At 45.9% G+C, this 17609-nt stretch overlaps 2 protein-coding genes across 5 annotated transcripts in view; one reads left to right on the forward strand and one right to left on the reverse strand.

The window, feature by feature from the left end:
* The window catches only part of RHOQ (ras homolog family member Q), a 36396-nt gene extending 30885 nt beyond the window's left edge, over positions 1-5511 (forward strand). Inside the window, exon 5 of one of the 2 annotated variants that reach the window (XM_081188853.1) lies at positions 159-5511. In XM_081188853.1, coding sequence (XP_081044979.1) covers positions 159-191 — 33 coding nt within the window. In that variant the 3' untranslated portion in view covers positions 192-5511. Of the gene's footprint in view, positions 1-154 lie in introns of both variants that reach the window. The other variant, XM_081188852.1, reaches the window with a different exon arrangement.
* The window catches only part of PIGF (phosphatidylinositol glycan anchor biosynthesis class F), a 38081-nt gene continuing 20974 nt past the window's right edge, over positions 503-17609 (reverse strand). For all 3 annotated transcript variants that reach the window (XM_081188842.1, XM_081188841.1, XM_081188843.1), the window contains exons 5-6: positions 16373-16481; positions 503-874 (exon numbers count right to left, since the gene is read on the reverse strand). In XM_081188842.1, the coding sequence (XP_081044968.1) occupies positions 761-874; positions 16373-16481 (223 nt within the window). In that variant the 3' untranslated portion in view covers positions 503-760. The remainder of the gene's footprint in view (positions 875-16372; positions 16482-17609) is intronic.

Consider the following 17609-nt stretch of genomic DNA (forward strand, 5'->3'; position numbering starts at 1 on the left):
ACAGTAGGATGTTTTTCACAGGGCAAAGACAAAACAAACCTCGATGTGTTCCATAAAAACAAAGGCGCCCACAAGCCGGCAAATGGAGTTTGGGGAGGAGGGAGGTGTCTTTGCGTGCCTGTGCAGCTATTAAAGACATTTGTTTTCTTGACAGATAGGAGCCTACTGCTACGTGGAGTGCTCGGCTTTAACCCAGAAAGGACTGAAGACGGTTTTCGATGAAGCTATCATAGCCATTTTAACTCCAAAGAAACACACGGTGAAAAAACGGATAGGCTCGAGGTGCATTAATTGCTGCCTGATCACGTGAGACCCGCCGGGACGATGGCCACACATACTGTGAAATATCCAATACTGTGCAGACATACACTTAAAACAACAACAACAACGCTCTATCCACAGATCCGAGATCAATTGGGAAGCTGATTTTAGGAAACTGGCATCGGGCAAAATCCAGAATGTGTGGGAGGGAAATCCCAAATCAGTGAAGGAGCAAGCAGCATCTGTTACAAACACTTTATTCAGGCTGGAAGGAAAAGTACAATCTCTCAGGGGTAACATAATTTAGGACAAGCGACAGATGCACCATCATGTTGCCACAGCATGCAAAACGTGCTGTGACGAGGAGGAGGAGGAGGAGGAAGGCCTGACGATGCTCCGAAAGTGTTTCGATCGCCTTCTGCTTTGACCGTGGTCTCTGCGCAGTCACGACGCCAGGAATCAGCACAGCAACAAAAAACGCTTTCTCTCTTTGCGCCAGCTATCTGCTTTTGTACGTAAGCTGCTTCCTGTTCCAGTATATCCACAAAGGTGCAATAAGGAGACCGGCCACGTAGCCAAAGGTCGCTCCGAGCGAACAGGAAATGGGCCACACCTGAAGGAAGAGAATTGCCACGTGGAGAGAGGAGAGAAAGGAAGAGGTCAGACCCTCGGCGTACTTTTAGGAGCACAAGTTTCCCGTGCAATCGAACGAAGAAACCAAAACGCGGTACAGGATCCATTGCAGAGCTCAACCTGCTTTCTCAGAGAATGCCAAAAGTGTTAGCGGTTCATCACGCATCTATTACGTGAACACTAAATGTTGTACAGTTTTTAAACATGTGTGCATTAAAATGTAACTAGGCTTTTTGGCTATTGCAGATGACACTTGATAATTCCCAGAACTAACGTGGAGCGTTTTAACCCGCCAGTTTTGGGGCCTGGGCTGCTGATGTGCTCCTGCTTTGCTATTATTATTATTATTATTATTATTATTATTATTATTATTATTATTATTATTTCTGTAATAGTGGATTGTTAATATAGCCTGTACTTCTTCCTCCCTGCTCCCTGCCCCCCAAAGTCATGGTATATTTTCATTGCTGAAAAGCTGTGACAAAGCGTTTAGCCACAAAGCACAATTTGAACGAAGCATTACCAAGAAAGACCATAGACAGAAAGTAGATTGAGATCTACTAGCAGACTTCTGGGTGCTTACCAGTAGATCACAAAGGATTACTGACTCCCAATTGTTTAACAAGGCCACAGCTCTGCAGCCAAATTAAGTTGCTGAAGGGTGTGGGGGAAAGCCTAGGAATGGATAACTCTGTGAAAGGTCTGTGAGATGAGTTCTGGCCTTGAAATGAATTCTTAAGCTGAGATGGAGCCCTTAATTCTTTGTTCACCTCTATTTCTGAGCTACTCTTCTTCCCTTGGTGCTTGCTGGTGGACACCTGGGGATTCTAGAAGTAGGGGCAGTGGGGAAAGACCCCAAAGTAGATCTGCAAACTTGAACTAACTCCATCTCTGCCATACACCACGAGGAAAGCAAGATTCGGTTGACGACAAATTGTCACGCTCTGCTTGAGTGGTTGCTAACAGTTGGGGAGGAAGTCTCTGCAAAACCGGCCTCTGCCTCCCTTCCAGGAAGTACATTGTCTTCCCAGCATCTTTGGGGGTTTGCTAACTCGCCCCTGTACCCCACAAGTGCTTTTCTCCATTGAAAAGGCTGCAAGCGCCTGAAAGTTGGTGAATGAGGCCCAACAAAATTAGTCAGGGAGCCAAAAGGGGAAGAAGGCTTCAGGGAGATCAGAAACAGAAATGCAGAAACACACACACACACACACAAGGCCAACAAGCTTAATTCAGATTTTGAAAACAAAGTAGGAATTGTCTGATTAATCAGACAGGGTTCCATTCTAATTCCAGCATCCTAAGTAGTGGCAAAGAAGAAGTCACTAATTAGAATCTGACAAACGCACTACAAAGTAGTCCTAGTTTTTACTCATGAACAGCTACTGTCCTGTGATGTTAGAAGCCACAGCAGGCAGCATTTTAGATGAGGGATTCCCTCCGGTGTGAGAGGAGAGAGGCCCCCTTCTAAGATTTTACCTGCTGCTTCAGTTTTTATAGCAACTCACATAAAAATTAAATTAACATAAAAGCCAGCTAGTTGCCAAGTTAAATAGTGGGTTTTTAAAAAATATAAAAATCATCTTTAAAAATGGGTGCATCGCAAGTGAAGTCATGGCTGACTTAAGTCCCACACTCTACGTATCAACTAACTCTGAACCCAACCCATAATAAATGTAAGAGATAAATGTATGTGCAAAGGTTTAAGAACCCCAAAGTGGTTGGCGTAAACTAACCCTGCTCAAATTTTGACTTCCTAAAGGATCAAACTAATCCAAGATTTAAATATCTGCACAGATATAGAGGAGCAAAACTGAATATAAAATAGGTTCACTGAAATGTCCTCATGCATTTAAACGCTTTGTAGCTCCTAGCAAAAAGGCTCTTCGCCTGTAATTGCAAACTAGTGACACACTACTTGGTTGTGTTCCCTCGGCAGTCCTCCACAACCATGAAAACTAAAACCTTTCTACTTCTAAAGTCTCCCAAGATCATGAAATCTGTGCCAGGGAACCAAATTTGCACTCGCACGCTGCACAAGTGTGGAATACAAATAATCGCGGGTGCAAGACTGATGTATTCCTTGCCCAAGCAAGCATCAAAGGAACAATTGTATGTAGTAGTGTGCAGTGTCCCCCAACCTTGCAGTTATTATGCCGGAGCAGTCATTGCTGTAGATTAAAACATAATGGCATCATTGTGTGCACTGATGGCGAACTGATGCCAAATGCTGATACTGTCCCAGTGGTTCAACAGTGGCCCACATTTGTTCTATGATGCTGAAGCCCTATGCAAATATTCTAAACAAGCGCACTGTCTTGGCTCCCTGCCCTGACAGTCAGGTGCTTGGAGTCACATTCAAATCAAGGCTGTTGCATGAAGAGCCCAATGGGCATCGCTCTGATCTGCACAACTCGTGCTCCTCACAAGTGTGTGTGCGCATACAGCGACCACACAGAAAGCATCTTCATGAGTCGGGCTCTATCTACTGTGTGTTAGTATCAAGCAATGCCTAAGCAGACATCCCAGGCATGGGACACTGGGTGAGGCTATCCCAATCCATGCATAGGGACGGCGTTCGAATGAACATTTAAGAACTCTGGAGTGGTGGGAAAGTGGTCCTTGCAAGTGAATGCTGCAAGCACCAATATGCAGGCAGCTAGCTAGCTGGGCAATGAGCAATTATTCCAAGTAATAGGTTAGAAAACGTTCTTGGTGCCAATGATTCATTCCGACCTTGACTTGAATATTCTGGCAAAACAGAAGGCTGATTTTCAACAGTGAGTGAAAGAAGTAAATGATAGACTCCCCCACCTTTGAAACCTGATTGCCTCCATCACAACATAAAAGGCCGACTTTTATTAACTTAAAAGCCGCAAGTTGTCGAGAGGCGAGGGAGCAAAATACTGTGCTGCAGTCCAAGTTTTGCTGTTTTATTGCGCACTCTGGGTACAGACCATCCTCACTGTGCATTGTTTTTCTGAGACGAGTATATGCTACATTACATTCATCTTTACAACAGGCACAATTTGTTCTCCTCGTTTCTCCCGTTCTCCCATCTCCTGGACAGCAAACAAAGTGCAACCCAGGCATGTGAGAAAATGGGCTTTCGTTCTCCAGCTTTTCGCTTCTGCCCCAAGCTTGCATTGCACAAACTCCAGGACGGAAGTATTTGAGGTGAGGAGGCAGGGGAAAGAGCTGGTGGCTTCCACTTCCGCATTTTTTTTTCTTCTAGCCGTTAATCTTTTCCTCACGACATGTTAATAAAACTTTTATTTTTGCTACCCGGAATTGACGGCGATGCGGTCTTCCTGCACTTAAGCATTACATTCCTCGGCTTGCGTGTTTAGTATAATGGAGCATTATTTGGAGGTCTTTAGGAGTGTAGCGAAGATGACAGCAATCATCTTTTCATGAGGTGCCTTAGGTACTCTTTATTGACCTTGCTTCCGTTTTTCTAGTCCTGGTTTCAGAAAAAGCTCATGGGTTCTCTTGCAATTGCTTTTCAAACCAAAGATGTGCTTGCTCCCGTGCGTTAACAATGGTGCCGTGTATTTTTTTGCAGGAGACTTATACGTAAGCCAATGCATATTCAATGCTAGTATGTTGTGTTCTGTGGCCTAATGAAGGCTGTAACTCCACTGGACATTTTCATTCAAAATAAAACTTAATTTCATCAGGAATTGACTAATCGTGATTAGAGGATAATCTGGGCACTGATATGCTGGTTTTTATGAAATATTGAGTTATCTTCCGGTGCCATTTATCGTCCAATGGTCAAGGCGGGGGGGGAGACTGTATATTTGAACCTAACCATGCACCCTTCTCTTAATATGAGCGATGGCTTGATGCATTCCTAGATATCATCACTGCTGGGTTAAACCCACTTCTGTCTGTCCATCGGGAAAGGCCAGGGCAAATGGAACAGCTTTGATCTTGTAGGCACAACTCAGAGGGCAGATTAAGGCCATGGAAAATGTCTGTTTCCTCCACCCGCTGCTATCCATGCTCAATGGAGATGTTGGCGCATTGGCCAAGGCTGGTCTAGTCCCCTGCTTGACCAGGATTCGTAACCCACTTGGCTAAGTTTGTTCAATGTTTGATTAGGCAAGGAAAGGGAATTTGCCAAAGGAAGAAGAGGCAGGTATAGTTTTTAGATCCTGCAGCCTTCTCTTAGTCGTTACTTAAGAGATGGAATCCTGTACCTGTGCATTAGTCCAAAGAGCTTAGCAATACACTAGAACAGCTGTCGCCAATCCAGTGCCCACTAGATATTTTTGGCCTACAACTCCCAGCAGCCCCAGCAAGCACGAACTGGCTGAGGCTGCTGGGAGTTGTAGGCCAAAGCCTCTGGAGGCCACCAGAATGGTGAAGACTGCAGCAGAAGACTAGCAATGCGTAGGACGGTTTTCGGAAAATTGGAGTCTTTATGGCTTCTCTTTTATGAACCAATTGTCTTGGGGCATACTTGCTATTTCATCAATGTGTGCTTCAAAACAAAAACTGGAGCTGCCAAGTGCTACTGTGATGATTTCTAGAGGGTATAGCTTTTTGCTTTTTTGCCCCTCTTGCTGGAAAAAGTGCTTTCCGAACCAGAAAAATAAAAATAACTCCCCCATCTTTTCATATGCTACAGTCATTGTTTTTACATTCACCCACATCTTGCTCAGTTATAAATGCCAGAGGCATTGTAATAGGAACAGAGCCTGGTCTTTGGGCGATAAGCTTAGGAATGTTCTTTGACAAGCCAGTTACAAAAAAACAGCGGCATAGCTTGTTCAGTAAATAAACCTTGGCATAAACTACTGCTTCCTTTTGTTTTGCACTATTTTGGGCAGGGGGAGATGGGATGGCCAGGAGCCACAGACCTACACAACTTGTGTGCATGCCCAACATGGATTTGAAGTAGGATTTCCCATACGAGCTTCAGAGGTGGCATGGGGAGAACACAATTAATTGATAAATTAAATATTTTTAAACTCGGTGGGGGCACACACAAACTCTTGAGCCTATAAGTAGCTTTTTGGATCCCAGGCACCAGCTAAGTGGTACCACTAGACATTTTCTCAGGATTGCTCTGCCCATTCCAGTTATCACAAACCATGCCTATAACATTCACCCATGAATCCCAAACTTGGCTCCATTTCTCTCTCTGGCTACAGCCAAAAGCATGCTTATACCCTTTAAACAATCACAGCACCCCACTCCCAAGAAATATTGGGATCTGTAGTTTGTTAAAGCTGCTGGGAATCGTAGCTCTGCGAGAAGCTCTCCTACCAGCTCTCAGCACCTTTAACAACCCATAGTTCCCAGGATTATTTGGGGGAAGCCATGACAGTTAAAGTGCTTTAAAGTGTATGATGTGATTGGGACTGCAGTCTCATCCATGCTCATACACTGATTCCCTGTGGTGTGTTGAGCACATAGGAATATCAGAACCACAGGAGGTTTTCCTACCAATTGTGTCACCACTGCAGCCGGCCCCATCCGCATCAGGTTGCAGATTTACCCATGCTCTCTGCTACTGGAGACTCTTGTTCTTGTTGACACCATGGGGGGGTGTCTTTACCACCAAGCAACGTTAAACCAGAAAAGCTTACTTGGCCCAGTATACAACCATGAGCTGTCACTGTTTTTAAAGGTTTCAGAAGCTCTCCCCATCACACACATAGGTCAGAAAGACTAAATCTGCAATCCTCATTATGGAGAAGTTCAAGTGCTTTCCAGTTGCACTCAGCTGTTTGCCAGGATGTCAAAAGCAGGCGTGGAGCTTTTGAAGATGACATAAAACAGATCTGGTGGGCAACGTCAAATGCACGGCATGCAGGCAGCCTCCACATTTTACCTTTCATATACTTTGTGTTTATGCAAGACTTGGTAAGCTCTTCTCCTGTAATGAAGGCGGCTGCCTCATGCAAATAAATCAATTTATATTTATTGAACTTTGCAATTTTTAAAGAAAATCTATTGATGCCTTCTTTAACTGTCTGCCCCAAATCACCCTTAATAACGCCATTCTTGGTTCCAACTGAATTAATGTCATATTTTTGTCCACAATTTTACAAGCTATATTAGCCTTAGCTGAGGACTTAGCTAGCTCCCTTTCAACTCTAGGATTCCAGAGGAGCACACAATAATTTTTACTAAACCTTTTATGTTGTGAACCGCCCCGAGATCGACGGATGAAGGGTGGTATACAAATTAATTAAATAAATAAAAACACATTTGACCAATAGTCAGCATGGATTTCTGAAAAATAAGTCATGTCAGACTAACCTGATCTCGTTTTTTGACAGAATTACAAGCCTGGTAGATGAAGGGAACGCAGTGGATGTAGCCTACCTTGATTTCAGCAAGGCATTTGACAAGGTGCCCCATGATATTCTTGTAAAGAAGCTGGTAAAATGCGGTCTTGACTATGCTACCACTCAGTGGATTTGTAACTGGCTGACTGACCGAACCCAAAGGGTGCTCATCAATGGTTCCTCTTCATCCTGGAGAAGAGTGACTAGTGGGGTGCCACAGGGTTCTGTCTTGGGCCCAGTCTTATTCAACATCTTTATCAATGACTTGGATGATGGACTCAAGGGCATCCTGATCAAATTTGCAGATGACACCAAACTGGGAGGGGTGGCTAACACCCCAGAGGACAGGATCACACTTCAAAACGACCTTGACAGATTAGAGAACTGGGCAAAAACAAACAAGATGAATTTTAACAGGGAGAAATGTAAAGTATTGCACTTGGGCAAAAAAAATGAGAGGCACAAATACAAGATGGGTGACACTTGGCTTGAGAGCAGTACATGTGAAAAGGATCTAGGAGTCTTGGTTGACCACAAACTTGACATGAGCCAACAGTGTGACGCGGCAGCTAAAAAAGCCAATGCAATTCTGGGCTGCATCAATAGGAGTATAGCATCTAGATCAAGGGAAGTAATAGTGCCACTGTATTCTGCTCTGGTCAGACCACACCTGGAGTACTGTGTCCAGTTCTGGGCACCACAATTCAAGAAGGACACTGACAAACTGGAACGTGTCCAGAGGAGGGCAACCAAAATGGTCAAAGGCCTGGAAACGATGCCTTATGAGGAACGGCTAAGGGAGCTGGGCATGTTTAGCCTGGAGAAGAGGAGGTTAAGGGGTGATATGATAGCCATGTTCAAATATATAAAAGGATGTCACATAGAGGAGGGAGAAAGGTTGTTTTCTGCTGCTCCAGAGAAGCGGACACGGAGCAATGGATCCAAACTACAAGAAAGAAGATTCCACCTAAACATTAGGAAGAACTTCCTGACAGTAAGAGCTGTTCGACAGTGGAATTTGCTGCCAAGGAGTGTGGTGGAGTCTCCTACTTTGGAGGTCTTTAAGCAGAGGCTTGACAACCATATGTCAGGAGTGCTCTGATGGTGTTTCCTGCTTGGCAGGGGGTTGGACTCGATGGCCCTTGTGGTCTCTTCCAACTCTATGATTCTATGATTCTATGATTCTATGATTCTATGATTTCACAAAATAGAAGAATGGGATTTTTTCACTTGCCATCAGCTTACTGAGGTTTGCAAGCGTTGCATTCGGTGAAGAGACGGGGTCTCCTTTTCATGGAATGCACTGAAACATTTGTCTAGTTACTGAATAAAATGTGTCATTACACTAGGTGGTTTCACATCCTGGAATGGACAGTATTTGCATGTAATGGGCAATTCAGGTTGAAGACTACAAAGAGACATTTGACAGTTTTGAGATTTTTTTAAAGAACAAACTTGATAGAATTCTGTTCAACAGCAACTAGAAGTAGAATAAACTATAGAAATGTCACAGTCTGGTTGGATTTGCAAGCGGCAAGGGCAAATGTTTAGCTTTTTATTGGAAATGATAGGAAAAATTAAAGTTTTTATTCTAAGGGCTGCCTTCAGACTTGATCTCACACCAATTCCTATGTAATATATTTTATTATTTATACCTTGGCTATCTGGCTGGGTTTCCCAAGCCACATCTAAAAACATAACAAAAACATCAATCCTTTAAAACTTCCCTAAACATTAAAAACTTCCCTGAACAGGGCTGCCTTCAGATGTCTTCTAAAAGTCAGATAGTTGTTTATCTCTTTGATGTCTGATGGGAGGAGCAGGCACCACCACCGAGAAGGCCCTCTGCCTGGTTCCCTGTAACTTCGCTTCTCACAGTAAGAGAACTGCCAGAAGGCCCTCGGTGCTGGATCTCAGTTTCTGGGCTGAGCAATGGGGTGGAGATGCTCCTTCAGGTATACTGGGCAGAGGCCGTTTAGGGCTTTAAAGGTCAGCACCAACACTTTGAATTGTGCTCGGAAACATACTGGGAGCCAGGGGAGATTATTTGGAACCAGGGTTAGTTATATGGTCCTGGCAGCCACTCCCAGTCACCAGCCTAGCTGCCGCATTCTGGATTAGAGCACATTGCAGTAATCCAAGTGGGAGATAACCAGAGCATATACCGCTCTGGCATGACAGTGCGCAGGCAGGTAGGGTCTCAGCTGGCGTACCAGATGGAGCTGGTAGACAGTCACCCAGGAAACAGAATTAACCTGCGCCTCCATGGACAGCTGTGCGTCCAAAAGGATTGCATTCTCCTGGTTGCACATTATCCCCCCCCCCTTTCTACACGTCACACACTTCCTTCTGGAAAAAAGAAAATAATTTCCAAAGCAGGAAAGTAACCATCTTTCTCTCCCACTTTTAGGGCTTTAAAGGTCAGCACCAACACTTGAATTGTGCTTGGAAATGTAGTGAGAGCTAGTGAAGATCCTTTAGGACCGGTGTTATATGGTCAGTCACCAGTCTAGCTGCCACATTCTGGATTAGTTGTAGTTTCAGAGTCACCTTCAAAGGTAGCCCCACATAGAGCACATAGCAGTAGCCCAAGCGGGAGAAAACTGGAGCATGCACCACTCCGGTGAGACAGTCTGCAGGCAGGTAGGGTCTCAGCCTGCGTACCAGATGGAGCTGGTAAACAGCTGCCCTGGACACAGAATTGACCCAGGTCTCCATGCATGGCTGTGAGTCCAAAATGACTCCCAGGCTGCGCACCTGGTCCTTCAGGGGCACAGTTACCCCATTCAGGACCAGGGAGTCCTCCACACCAGCCCGCCCCGTCCCCCAAGAACAGTACTTCTATCTTGTCAGGATTCAACCTCAATCTGTAAGCCACCATCTATCTGCCAACCATCTCCAGGCACTCACACAGGACCTTCACTGCCTTCACTGGTTCTGAATTAAATGAGAGGTAGAGCTGGGTATCATCTGCATACTGGTAGACACCCAGCCCAAACCCCCTGATTATCTCTCCCAGCGGCTTCATATGGATATTAAAAAGTATGGGGGAGAGGATGGAACCTGAGGCACCTCACAAATGAGAGCCCAGGGGTCTGAACACTCATCCCCCCCACACTTTCTGGATATGGCCCAGGAGGAAGGAGCGGAACCACTGTGTAGCAGTGCCCCCAGCTCCCAGTCCCTATAGACGGTCCAGAAGGATGTCATGGTTGATGGTATCAAAGGCCGCTCAGAGATCCAGCAGAACTAGGAAACAGCTTTCACCTTTGTCCCTAGCCTGCCAGAGATCATCGACCAGCGCGACCAAGGCAGTTTCAGTCCCATGATGAGGCCTGAATCCCGATTGGAAGGGATCCAAATCGCTCAATCACCTTGCCCAAGAACGGAAGATTTGAGACTGGACGATAGTTGGCCATATTGGCTGGGTCCATTCACCACCCCATGGAGTCCATCGCCCAGTCCTTCCCAGCTCACCTTTATGAGCCAGGATGGGCAAGGATCAAGGAGACAGGTGCCAGTTTCACTCATCTAAGCAGCAAATACAAATCACAGAAGCATAGAACTGTAGAAGGAACCTCAAGGGTCATCTAGTCCAACCCCCTGCAATGCAGGAACCCCACTTTTTAGTGTCTTTAATAGGGTTTCCGTTCACATGCATCTTGTAGGTTTAAAAAACTAGCCTTTGGCCATGGATTTCTGAGTGGTGCAATGTATGTATTTTGTACTCAATTTGTTTGTGAGCAAAAAATAGCATTTGAGGCAGCCCTGAAACGAAAGCCTTAGAAAGTCTGTTAAATAAGAGTTGGTGTAGCACAGTGGCTAAAAGTCTGGGGCTCAGATCTCGCATCTGCCAGGAACTTGCTAAGCAGCCTCAAGCAAACTGTTCTCCATCAACCGCAGCTGCCTTCATTACAGAAGGAAAAGAGTTTACTAAGAAAGTAATTTTAGGGGCGGGGGGGGGCGGAATGCCACTGATTATGTAGATAGGTTTTGGTTTTGAGTTATTAATCACGGGCCTTACATAAATTTCATAAAGTTAAAAGAGCAACGTCTTTTTAAAAGACTGTAAACATTATTTTAGAAGAAAAAGGAGGGATTCGAGACAGCAATCTATTTTTGGAAAACATATTAAGTGATACTTAGCATGACACATATTTCTGAGGCCTAACTATTTCTATTTTCAGCCCATTTAATTTTATTTCCACTTTAATTTCATAGCTCATATTGCATTATAAATACTCCCCTCTGCAGGAGCCAAATTTTGCTGAAGGCAGCAGTTTTTATGTCCGCATTTGAGGAAACAGGCTGATTTGTGGGTGCGGGAAGTTACCTGACTAACACAAATCTTTCTTTGTTTCATGAAATTTACTGCTTGGTTGCAAGAAAGGAAAAGAAAAAAACCCTCAAAAGTGCTGAGGAAAACCCCCAAACAAATCACTAAAGGGGAAAGTGAAAAATAAGGGTGGATTCAACTCACCAGTCACATTAGTGGAAGTCTTGCCTAAGGATTTCTCTTTGTGCAATGGGGCTTTTGCACCTCCCCCTGAAATTGGGGTGGTGTGCGGGGGGGAACGGGGACAGAGGGGGGGTCATTCCACCTGGCAAGTTGCAACGCTTGCAGAGATGGAATGGTGAGGAAAATGTGAGATTTCAGTAGCCTTTCAGGCAAACTCTTTCATTGCCCCTTATTTGATGAACTGACATCAACTGTTGGGAAGGAAGTGTTTCAAAAATGAAGCTGGACAAGCATATTTGCGAGATCCTTTAGACCAGGATTGGGGGGGGGGGGGCTTTTTCGGCCAAGGGCCACGTTACCCTGGCAGAAAGCAAATGACATTTTGAAAGGAAGAAGAACAGAGAACAGCAATGAGCTATCACCGTTAATTTCTACAGTAGTGTCCCATCTCTCGGAATGGTCTCCCCAGAGAGGACCGCCTGGTGCCCTCTTTGTCATTGTATCGAGCAAAACACCTGGGGGCATGTTGCAGTGGGAAACAATGCACAAATCCATTAAAACCTAAACCTTTTCCTGTGACTGGAACATGAAGTGCCATAAGTTCACAAGGAAGCCCTCCAGACCTATGTTATTTGGGCACAGAATGACAACACTTGCTGTTTTTGACACTGCTTACATCTCAAATCCGTCTGAGCCATTTAGGCGCAGATAACACAACCTTGATGGCAGAAAGTGAGGAGGAATTAAAGAACCTTTTAATGAGGGTGAAAGAGGAGAGCGCAAAATATGGTCTGAAGCTCAACATCAAAAAAACAAAGATCATGGCCACTGGTCCCATCACCTCCTAGAAAGGGAAGAAATGGAGGCAGTGAGAGATTTTACTTTATTGGGCTCCATGATCACTGAAGATGGTGACAGCAGTCACAAAATTAAAAGACGCCTGCTTCTTGGGAGAAAAGCAATGACAAACCTAGACAGCATCTTAAAAAGCAGAGACATCACCTTGCCAACAAAGGTCCGTATAGTAAAAGCTATGGTTTTCCCAGTAGTGATGTATGGAAGTGAGAGCTGGACCATAAAGAAGGCTGATCACCGAAGAATTGATGCTTTTGAATTATGGTGCTGGAGGAGACTCTTGAGAGTCCCATGGACTGCAAGAAGATCAAACCTCTCCATTCTGAAGGAAATCAGCCCTGAGTGCTCACTGGAAGGACAGATCCTGAAGATGAGGCTCCAATACTTTGGCCACCTCATGAGAAGAGAAGACTCCCTGGAAAAGACCCTGATGTTGGGAAAGATTGAGGGCACAAGGAGAAGGGGACAACAGAGGACGAGATGGACAGTGTTCTCGAAGCTACCAGCATGAGTCTGACCAAACTGCGGGAGGCAGTGGAAGACAGGAGTGCCTGGCGTGCTCTGGTCCATGGGGTCACAAAGAGTCGGACACGACTAAACGACTAAACAACAACAACCAAATGTCCTCACACTTCTCTCTTGATTCACAGGCAACATATTTTTTGGGAAGCCTCAGATCTCCCAAGAAGGCAAACTTCCGCAACCAGTATTTCTTTTGAGTTCTGAAAGTCCATCATTGATACAAGTTTGGCTTTTCCCAATAAAATCTTTCCGCTCCAGTGCCTCCCCATCTATTGCATTGCCTTGGTCTAGTACAATACCAAGATGAATGCCCATTTACAAGCTGCTTTTGCATCATAAACAAGAAGAAGACATTCTTTCTATTTCCCCTATAAAATAGGATAATAAAGAAAACAAAGCAATAACTTTCACAGGGGGAGCCGTGTTGGGTCTGCTGCAGCAAAACCAGCAGAGAGTGATGTGGCTCCTTCAAGACTAAGAAATGCTATTATGGAATATGATTTTGTGGACAGAGCCCACTTCACAACTGCATGTGGGGAAGAAACCAGAATTGGTTTTGGTAGTGATGAATATGGAGCGATTAAACGTGTTGGGAACCAGCACAGCCCCTTCCAAAAGCTTGGGTGGGGTGGGGGAGAGGAAGCTGGTCTTATAGGAAAATATAAAGGTAAAGGGACCCCTGACCATTAGGTCCAGTCGTGGCCGACTCTGGGGCTGCGGCGCTCATCTCGCTTTATTGGCTGAGGGAGCTGGCGTACAGCTTCCGGGTCATGTGGCCAGCATGACTAAGCCGTTTCTGGAGAACCAGAGCAGCGCACGGAAACGCCATTTACCTTCCCGCTGGAGCGGTACCTATTTATCTACTTGCACTTTGTCGTGCTTTCAAACTGCTAGGTTGGCAGGAGCAGGGATCGAGCAACAGGAGCTCACCCCTCGTGGGAATTGAAACCGCCGACCTTCTGATAGGCAAGTCCTAGGCTCTGTGGTTTAACCCACAGCGCCACCCACGTCCCTAGGAAAATATAAGTGCCATGCAATTTCCTAAAACAGCAAAGAGTTTTGCAGGACCTCAATGACTAACCTATTTATTGAGGCATAATCTTTCATGGACTAAACCCCCCTTTGTCAGGTACACAAAGTGGTCTTAAACCAACGACTTCATGTTATGAGAAAGGAGATTCTGACTAAACGTCAGGAAGAACTTTCTGACAGTAAGAGCTGTTTGCGACAGTGGAACGGTCTCCCTCAGGAGGTTGTGGACTCTCCTTCCTTGGAGGTTTCTAAGCAGAGGTTGGCTGGCCATCTGCCATGGATGCTTTAGTTGAGATTCCTGCATCGCAGGGGGTTGGACTAGATGGCCCTTGGGGATTCCTCCTTTCAAATGCCGCAAGACTCGTAAGAGCCCTGCTGGATCAAGCCAAAGGCCTACTGAGTTCAGCGATGAACCAGATGTTCGCGGGAAGCCTGCGAGCAGGACCTGGGTCCAGGAACACTCTTTCTACTTGTGACTGTCAGCAGCTGGCATTTGGAGACGTATGGAGGAGGCTGAACGCAGCCAACACAATTGTTCTTGCTGCAATGGACTAACAGGACTAGCTCTCTGGAGACTGCTGCTGAGATCCCTAAGGGAGCCTCCCATCTACTTCTCTTTGAAGCTCTCCATCAGCAGTCGAAAGGCTTCTCATAGTTCAGCCCAAATGCTGTGCAGTGCAAACTGTGTCACCCGATTGCCACCCCTTCTGCTTGCAGACCAGGCTTAGTGTCCATTCCAGGTCCTGCTTCCTGCCCATCATCTGATTCCCAGTTTGCTTTGTATTTAGATGCACACGGCCCCATGTACACGCATCCTCTCCTGGTATGCCCCATGGAGGACCTTAAGGTCCATAAATAGCAACACCCTAGAGGTCCCAGGCCCTAAGGAAGTTAGATTAGCCTCAACCAGAGCCAGGGCTTTTTCAACACTGGCTCCGGCCAGGTGGAACGCTCTGTCTCATGAGACCAGGGCCCTGCAGGATCTGATTTCTTTCTGCAGGGCCTGTAAGACAGAGTTGTTCCGCCTGGCCTTTGGCTTGGAGTCAATTTGATTCCCTCCCCCTCTTTCTTTTTTCCTTTCTCCTCCTGTGATGAGGCTACATTTTAATGTTTTTAATGTTGTATTTTAATCTTGTTTTTAAGTTGTACTCATTCAACTTGTTTTTATTATTGGTTGCTAGCCGCCCTAAGCCCAGCCTTGGCTGGGGAGGGCGGGGTATAAATAATAATAATTATCATCATCATCATCATCCTAGCAAGGGTGAAGAGTGTGGAGGTGCAGAATTAGACCTGGGCCTCTTTAAAAGACTTGAAAGCAGTAACTCAATCCTTCTCTACTAGCTACTTTGGAATTTTCTAAAGATACTTGTGTGTGCCCTTTACACTTGGAAGGCTGTCTGGGTGTGTGTGTGTGTGTGTGTGTGTGTGTGTGTGTGTGTGTGTGTACTGTGCTTATGTATTCATAGAAAGGGAGACATTAGAATCAGCTCAGGTTTATTTTAATCTGAAATAAAGTCTGCGTTAATGCCACTAAGAGATCTAAGTTGCAATATGGCTAAAATAAATTCCTTCCCTGTGGTTGGAGCCGGGAGAACAGGTTCATCCATTTTCACGGACTATTCCCTCTCTCCTCCGCTTGCGAAAGGAGAAAGAAACTGCTTTAGATTGGTTTTAAAGTCAGAAAGCTCTTGAACTGACCTGCAGGGGTTATGCAACTCTGAAAATGGCATCAATTGCCAGTAGCCGCTCAGCCAGCTGCATTTACAGCTTTCCTGCAAGCGTCACATTTTCCTCACCAGCAGCAAAGCTTGCCAGGGCTCTGCTTTTTCGAAAACTGCAAAGTATTGTTTTCGGGCACAGGGCTTGGCCACGCCACTTTTGCAGATCAATTTGGCGCCAATAGCCCGCTCCAGATGCATCTTGTTAAGTGCTTTTAATGGGGGGAAGCTGCAGCAGTGCAGGCCACGTTCTCAGATGGCAGAAAAAAACACGTGGCCCCCCCTGAGACATCAAGGGAGCAGCGCTGAGAGGTCACGTGGACTGAACTCCAACAATGACATTCCTGGACCATTAACAAAGCAACCTGGAAGATAAATCTATCAATGGCCATTTTTCCAAAAGAGGTAAATCTCCAGGTTCAGGGACAGAATACAGCAGGGGCTTGTGGAATAGCAACAGGGAAAGCCACCACCTTCATGCCCTGCTTCCAAGTTTCTCAAAGGGGGTACGGCTGCTCTTGGAAATGGCATGGGAGACTTAGAGGTCTGATCGGCCAATGTTCATTCACATATAAGATGAAGAAACCAACCTGCCATGGACGATCCCAATCCAGTGGAATAGGAAATGCTCCAAGCCACGCCCCCACCACGCTGCACATCGCGGTAATCTGTAGACTGCTATCCCAGATGGACATTGCCCTGGGGGAGAAATGTCAAAAAAAAAGCTCAGTAACTTTAGAGGTGGGGTGGGATGCATGCATTAGCCTGGGGAAGAGGAAACTGAGAGGAGATACGATAGCCACCTTCAAACATCTAAAGGGCTGTTGCGTGGGAGATAGAGTAATGTGGTTTCTCCTGCTCCGTAGGGTCATGTTACAGGAAAGGAGATTCCAACTAAACACCTGGAAAAACTTTCTGGCAGTAAGAGCTGTCCAGCAGTGCAACGCACTCCCTCGGGAGGTTGCTGACTCTCCATCCTCGGAGGCTTTTAAGCAGAAGTTTGACAGCCATCCGTCATGGAAGCTTTAGTTGAGATTCCTGCATTGCAAGGGGTGGGGATAGATGACCCATGGGGTCCCTTCCAACTCTCCAATTCTATGATTCGCAGCATTGGACCTGTCTGGCCAAGGCTGCAACCCCAAAGATAAAGGTAAAGGGACCCCTGACCATTAGGTTCAGTTGTGGCCGACTCTGGGGTTGCGACGCTCATCTCGCTTTATTGGCCGAGGGAGCCGGCGTACAGCTTCCGGGTCATGTGGCCAGCATGACTAAGCCGCTTCTGGCGAACCAGAGCAGCACACGGAAATGCCATTTACCTTCCCACTGGAGCAGTACTTATTTATCTACTTGCACTTTGACGTGCTTTCGAACTGCTAGGTTGGCAGGAGCTGGGACAGAGCAACGGGAGCTCACCCCGTCGCGGGGATTCGAACCGCCAACCTTCTGATCGGCAAGTCCTAGGCTCTGTGGTTTAACCCACAGCGCCACCCGTGTCCCACAAATCCCAAAGAAAGGGTCGCAGAATTGTAGAGACGGAAGGGGTCCCATGGGTCATCTAGTCCAACCCCCTGCATTGCAGGAATCTGTTCGCCCAATGTGGGGCACAAACGTATCACCCAAAGATATAGTCTCATGCTGTACCAGCTGAGCTGTCCAAGTGTACTATCCTAGTAAACATGTTTACTAGGAAGCAGGTCCCACCAGCTAAGTGAAAGGTACAGGGTCAAGCTGCAAAACTGCAGGCGTACGTACTAAAAAATAATAGTAACAGTCACACTCGATTTACACACTACCAGTGGTCCCTCTCATATGTCAAGCCGTGGGGTT

This window comes from Podarcis bocagei, assembly GCF_964188305.1.
Source record: "Podarcis bocagei genome assembly, chromosome: 3".
Classification (NCBI taxonomy): domain Eukaryota; kingdom Metazoa; phylum Chordata; class Lepidosauria; order Squamata; family Lacertidae; genus Podarcis; species Podarcis bocagei.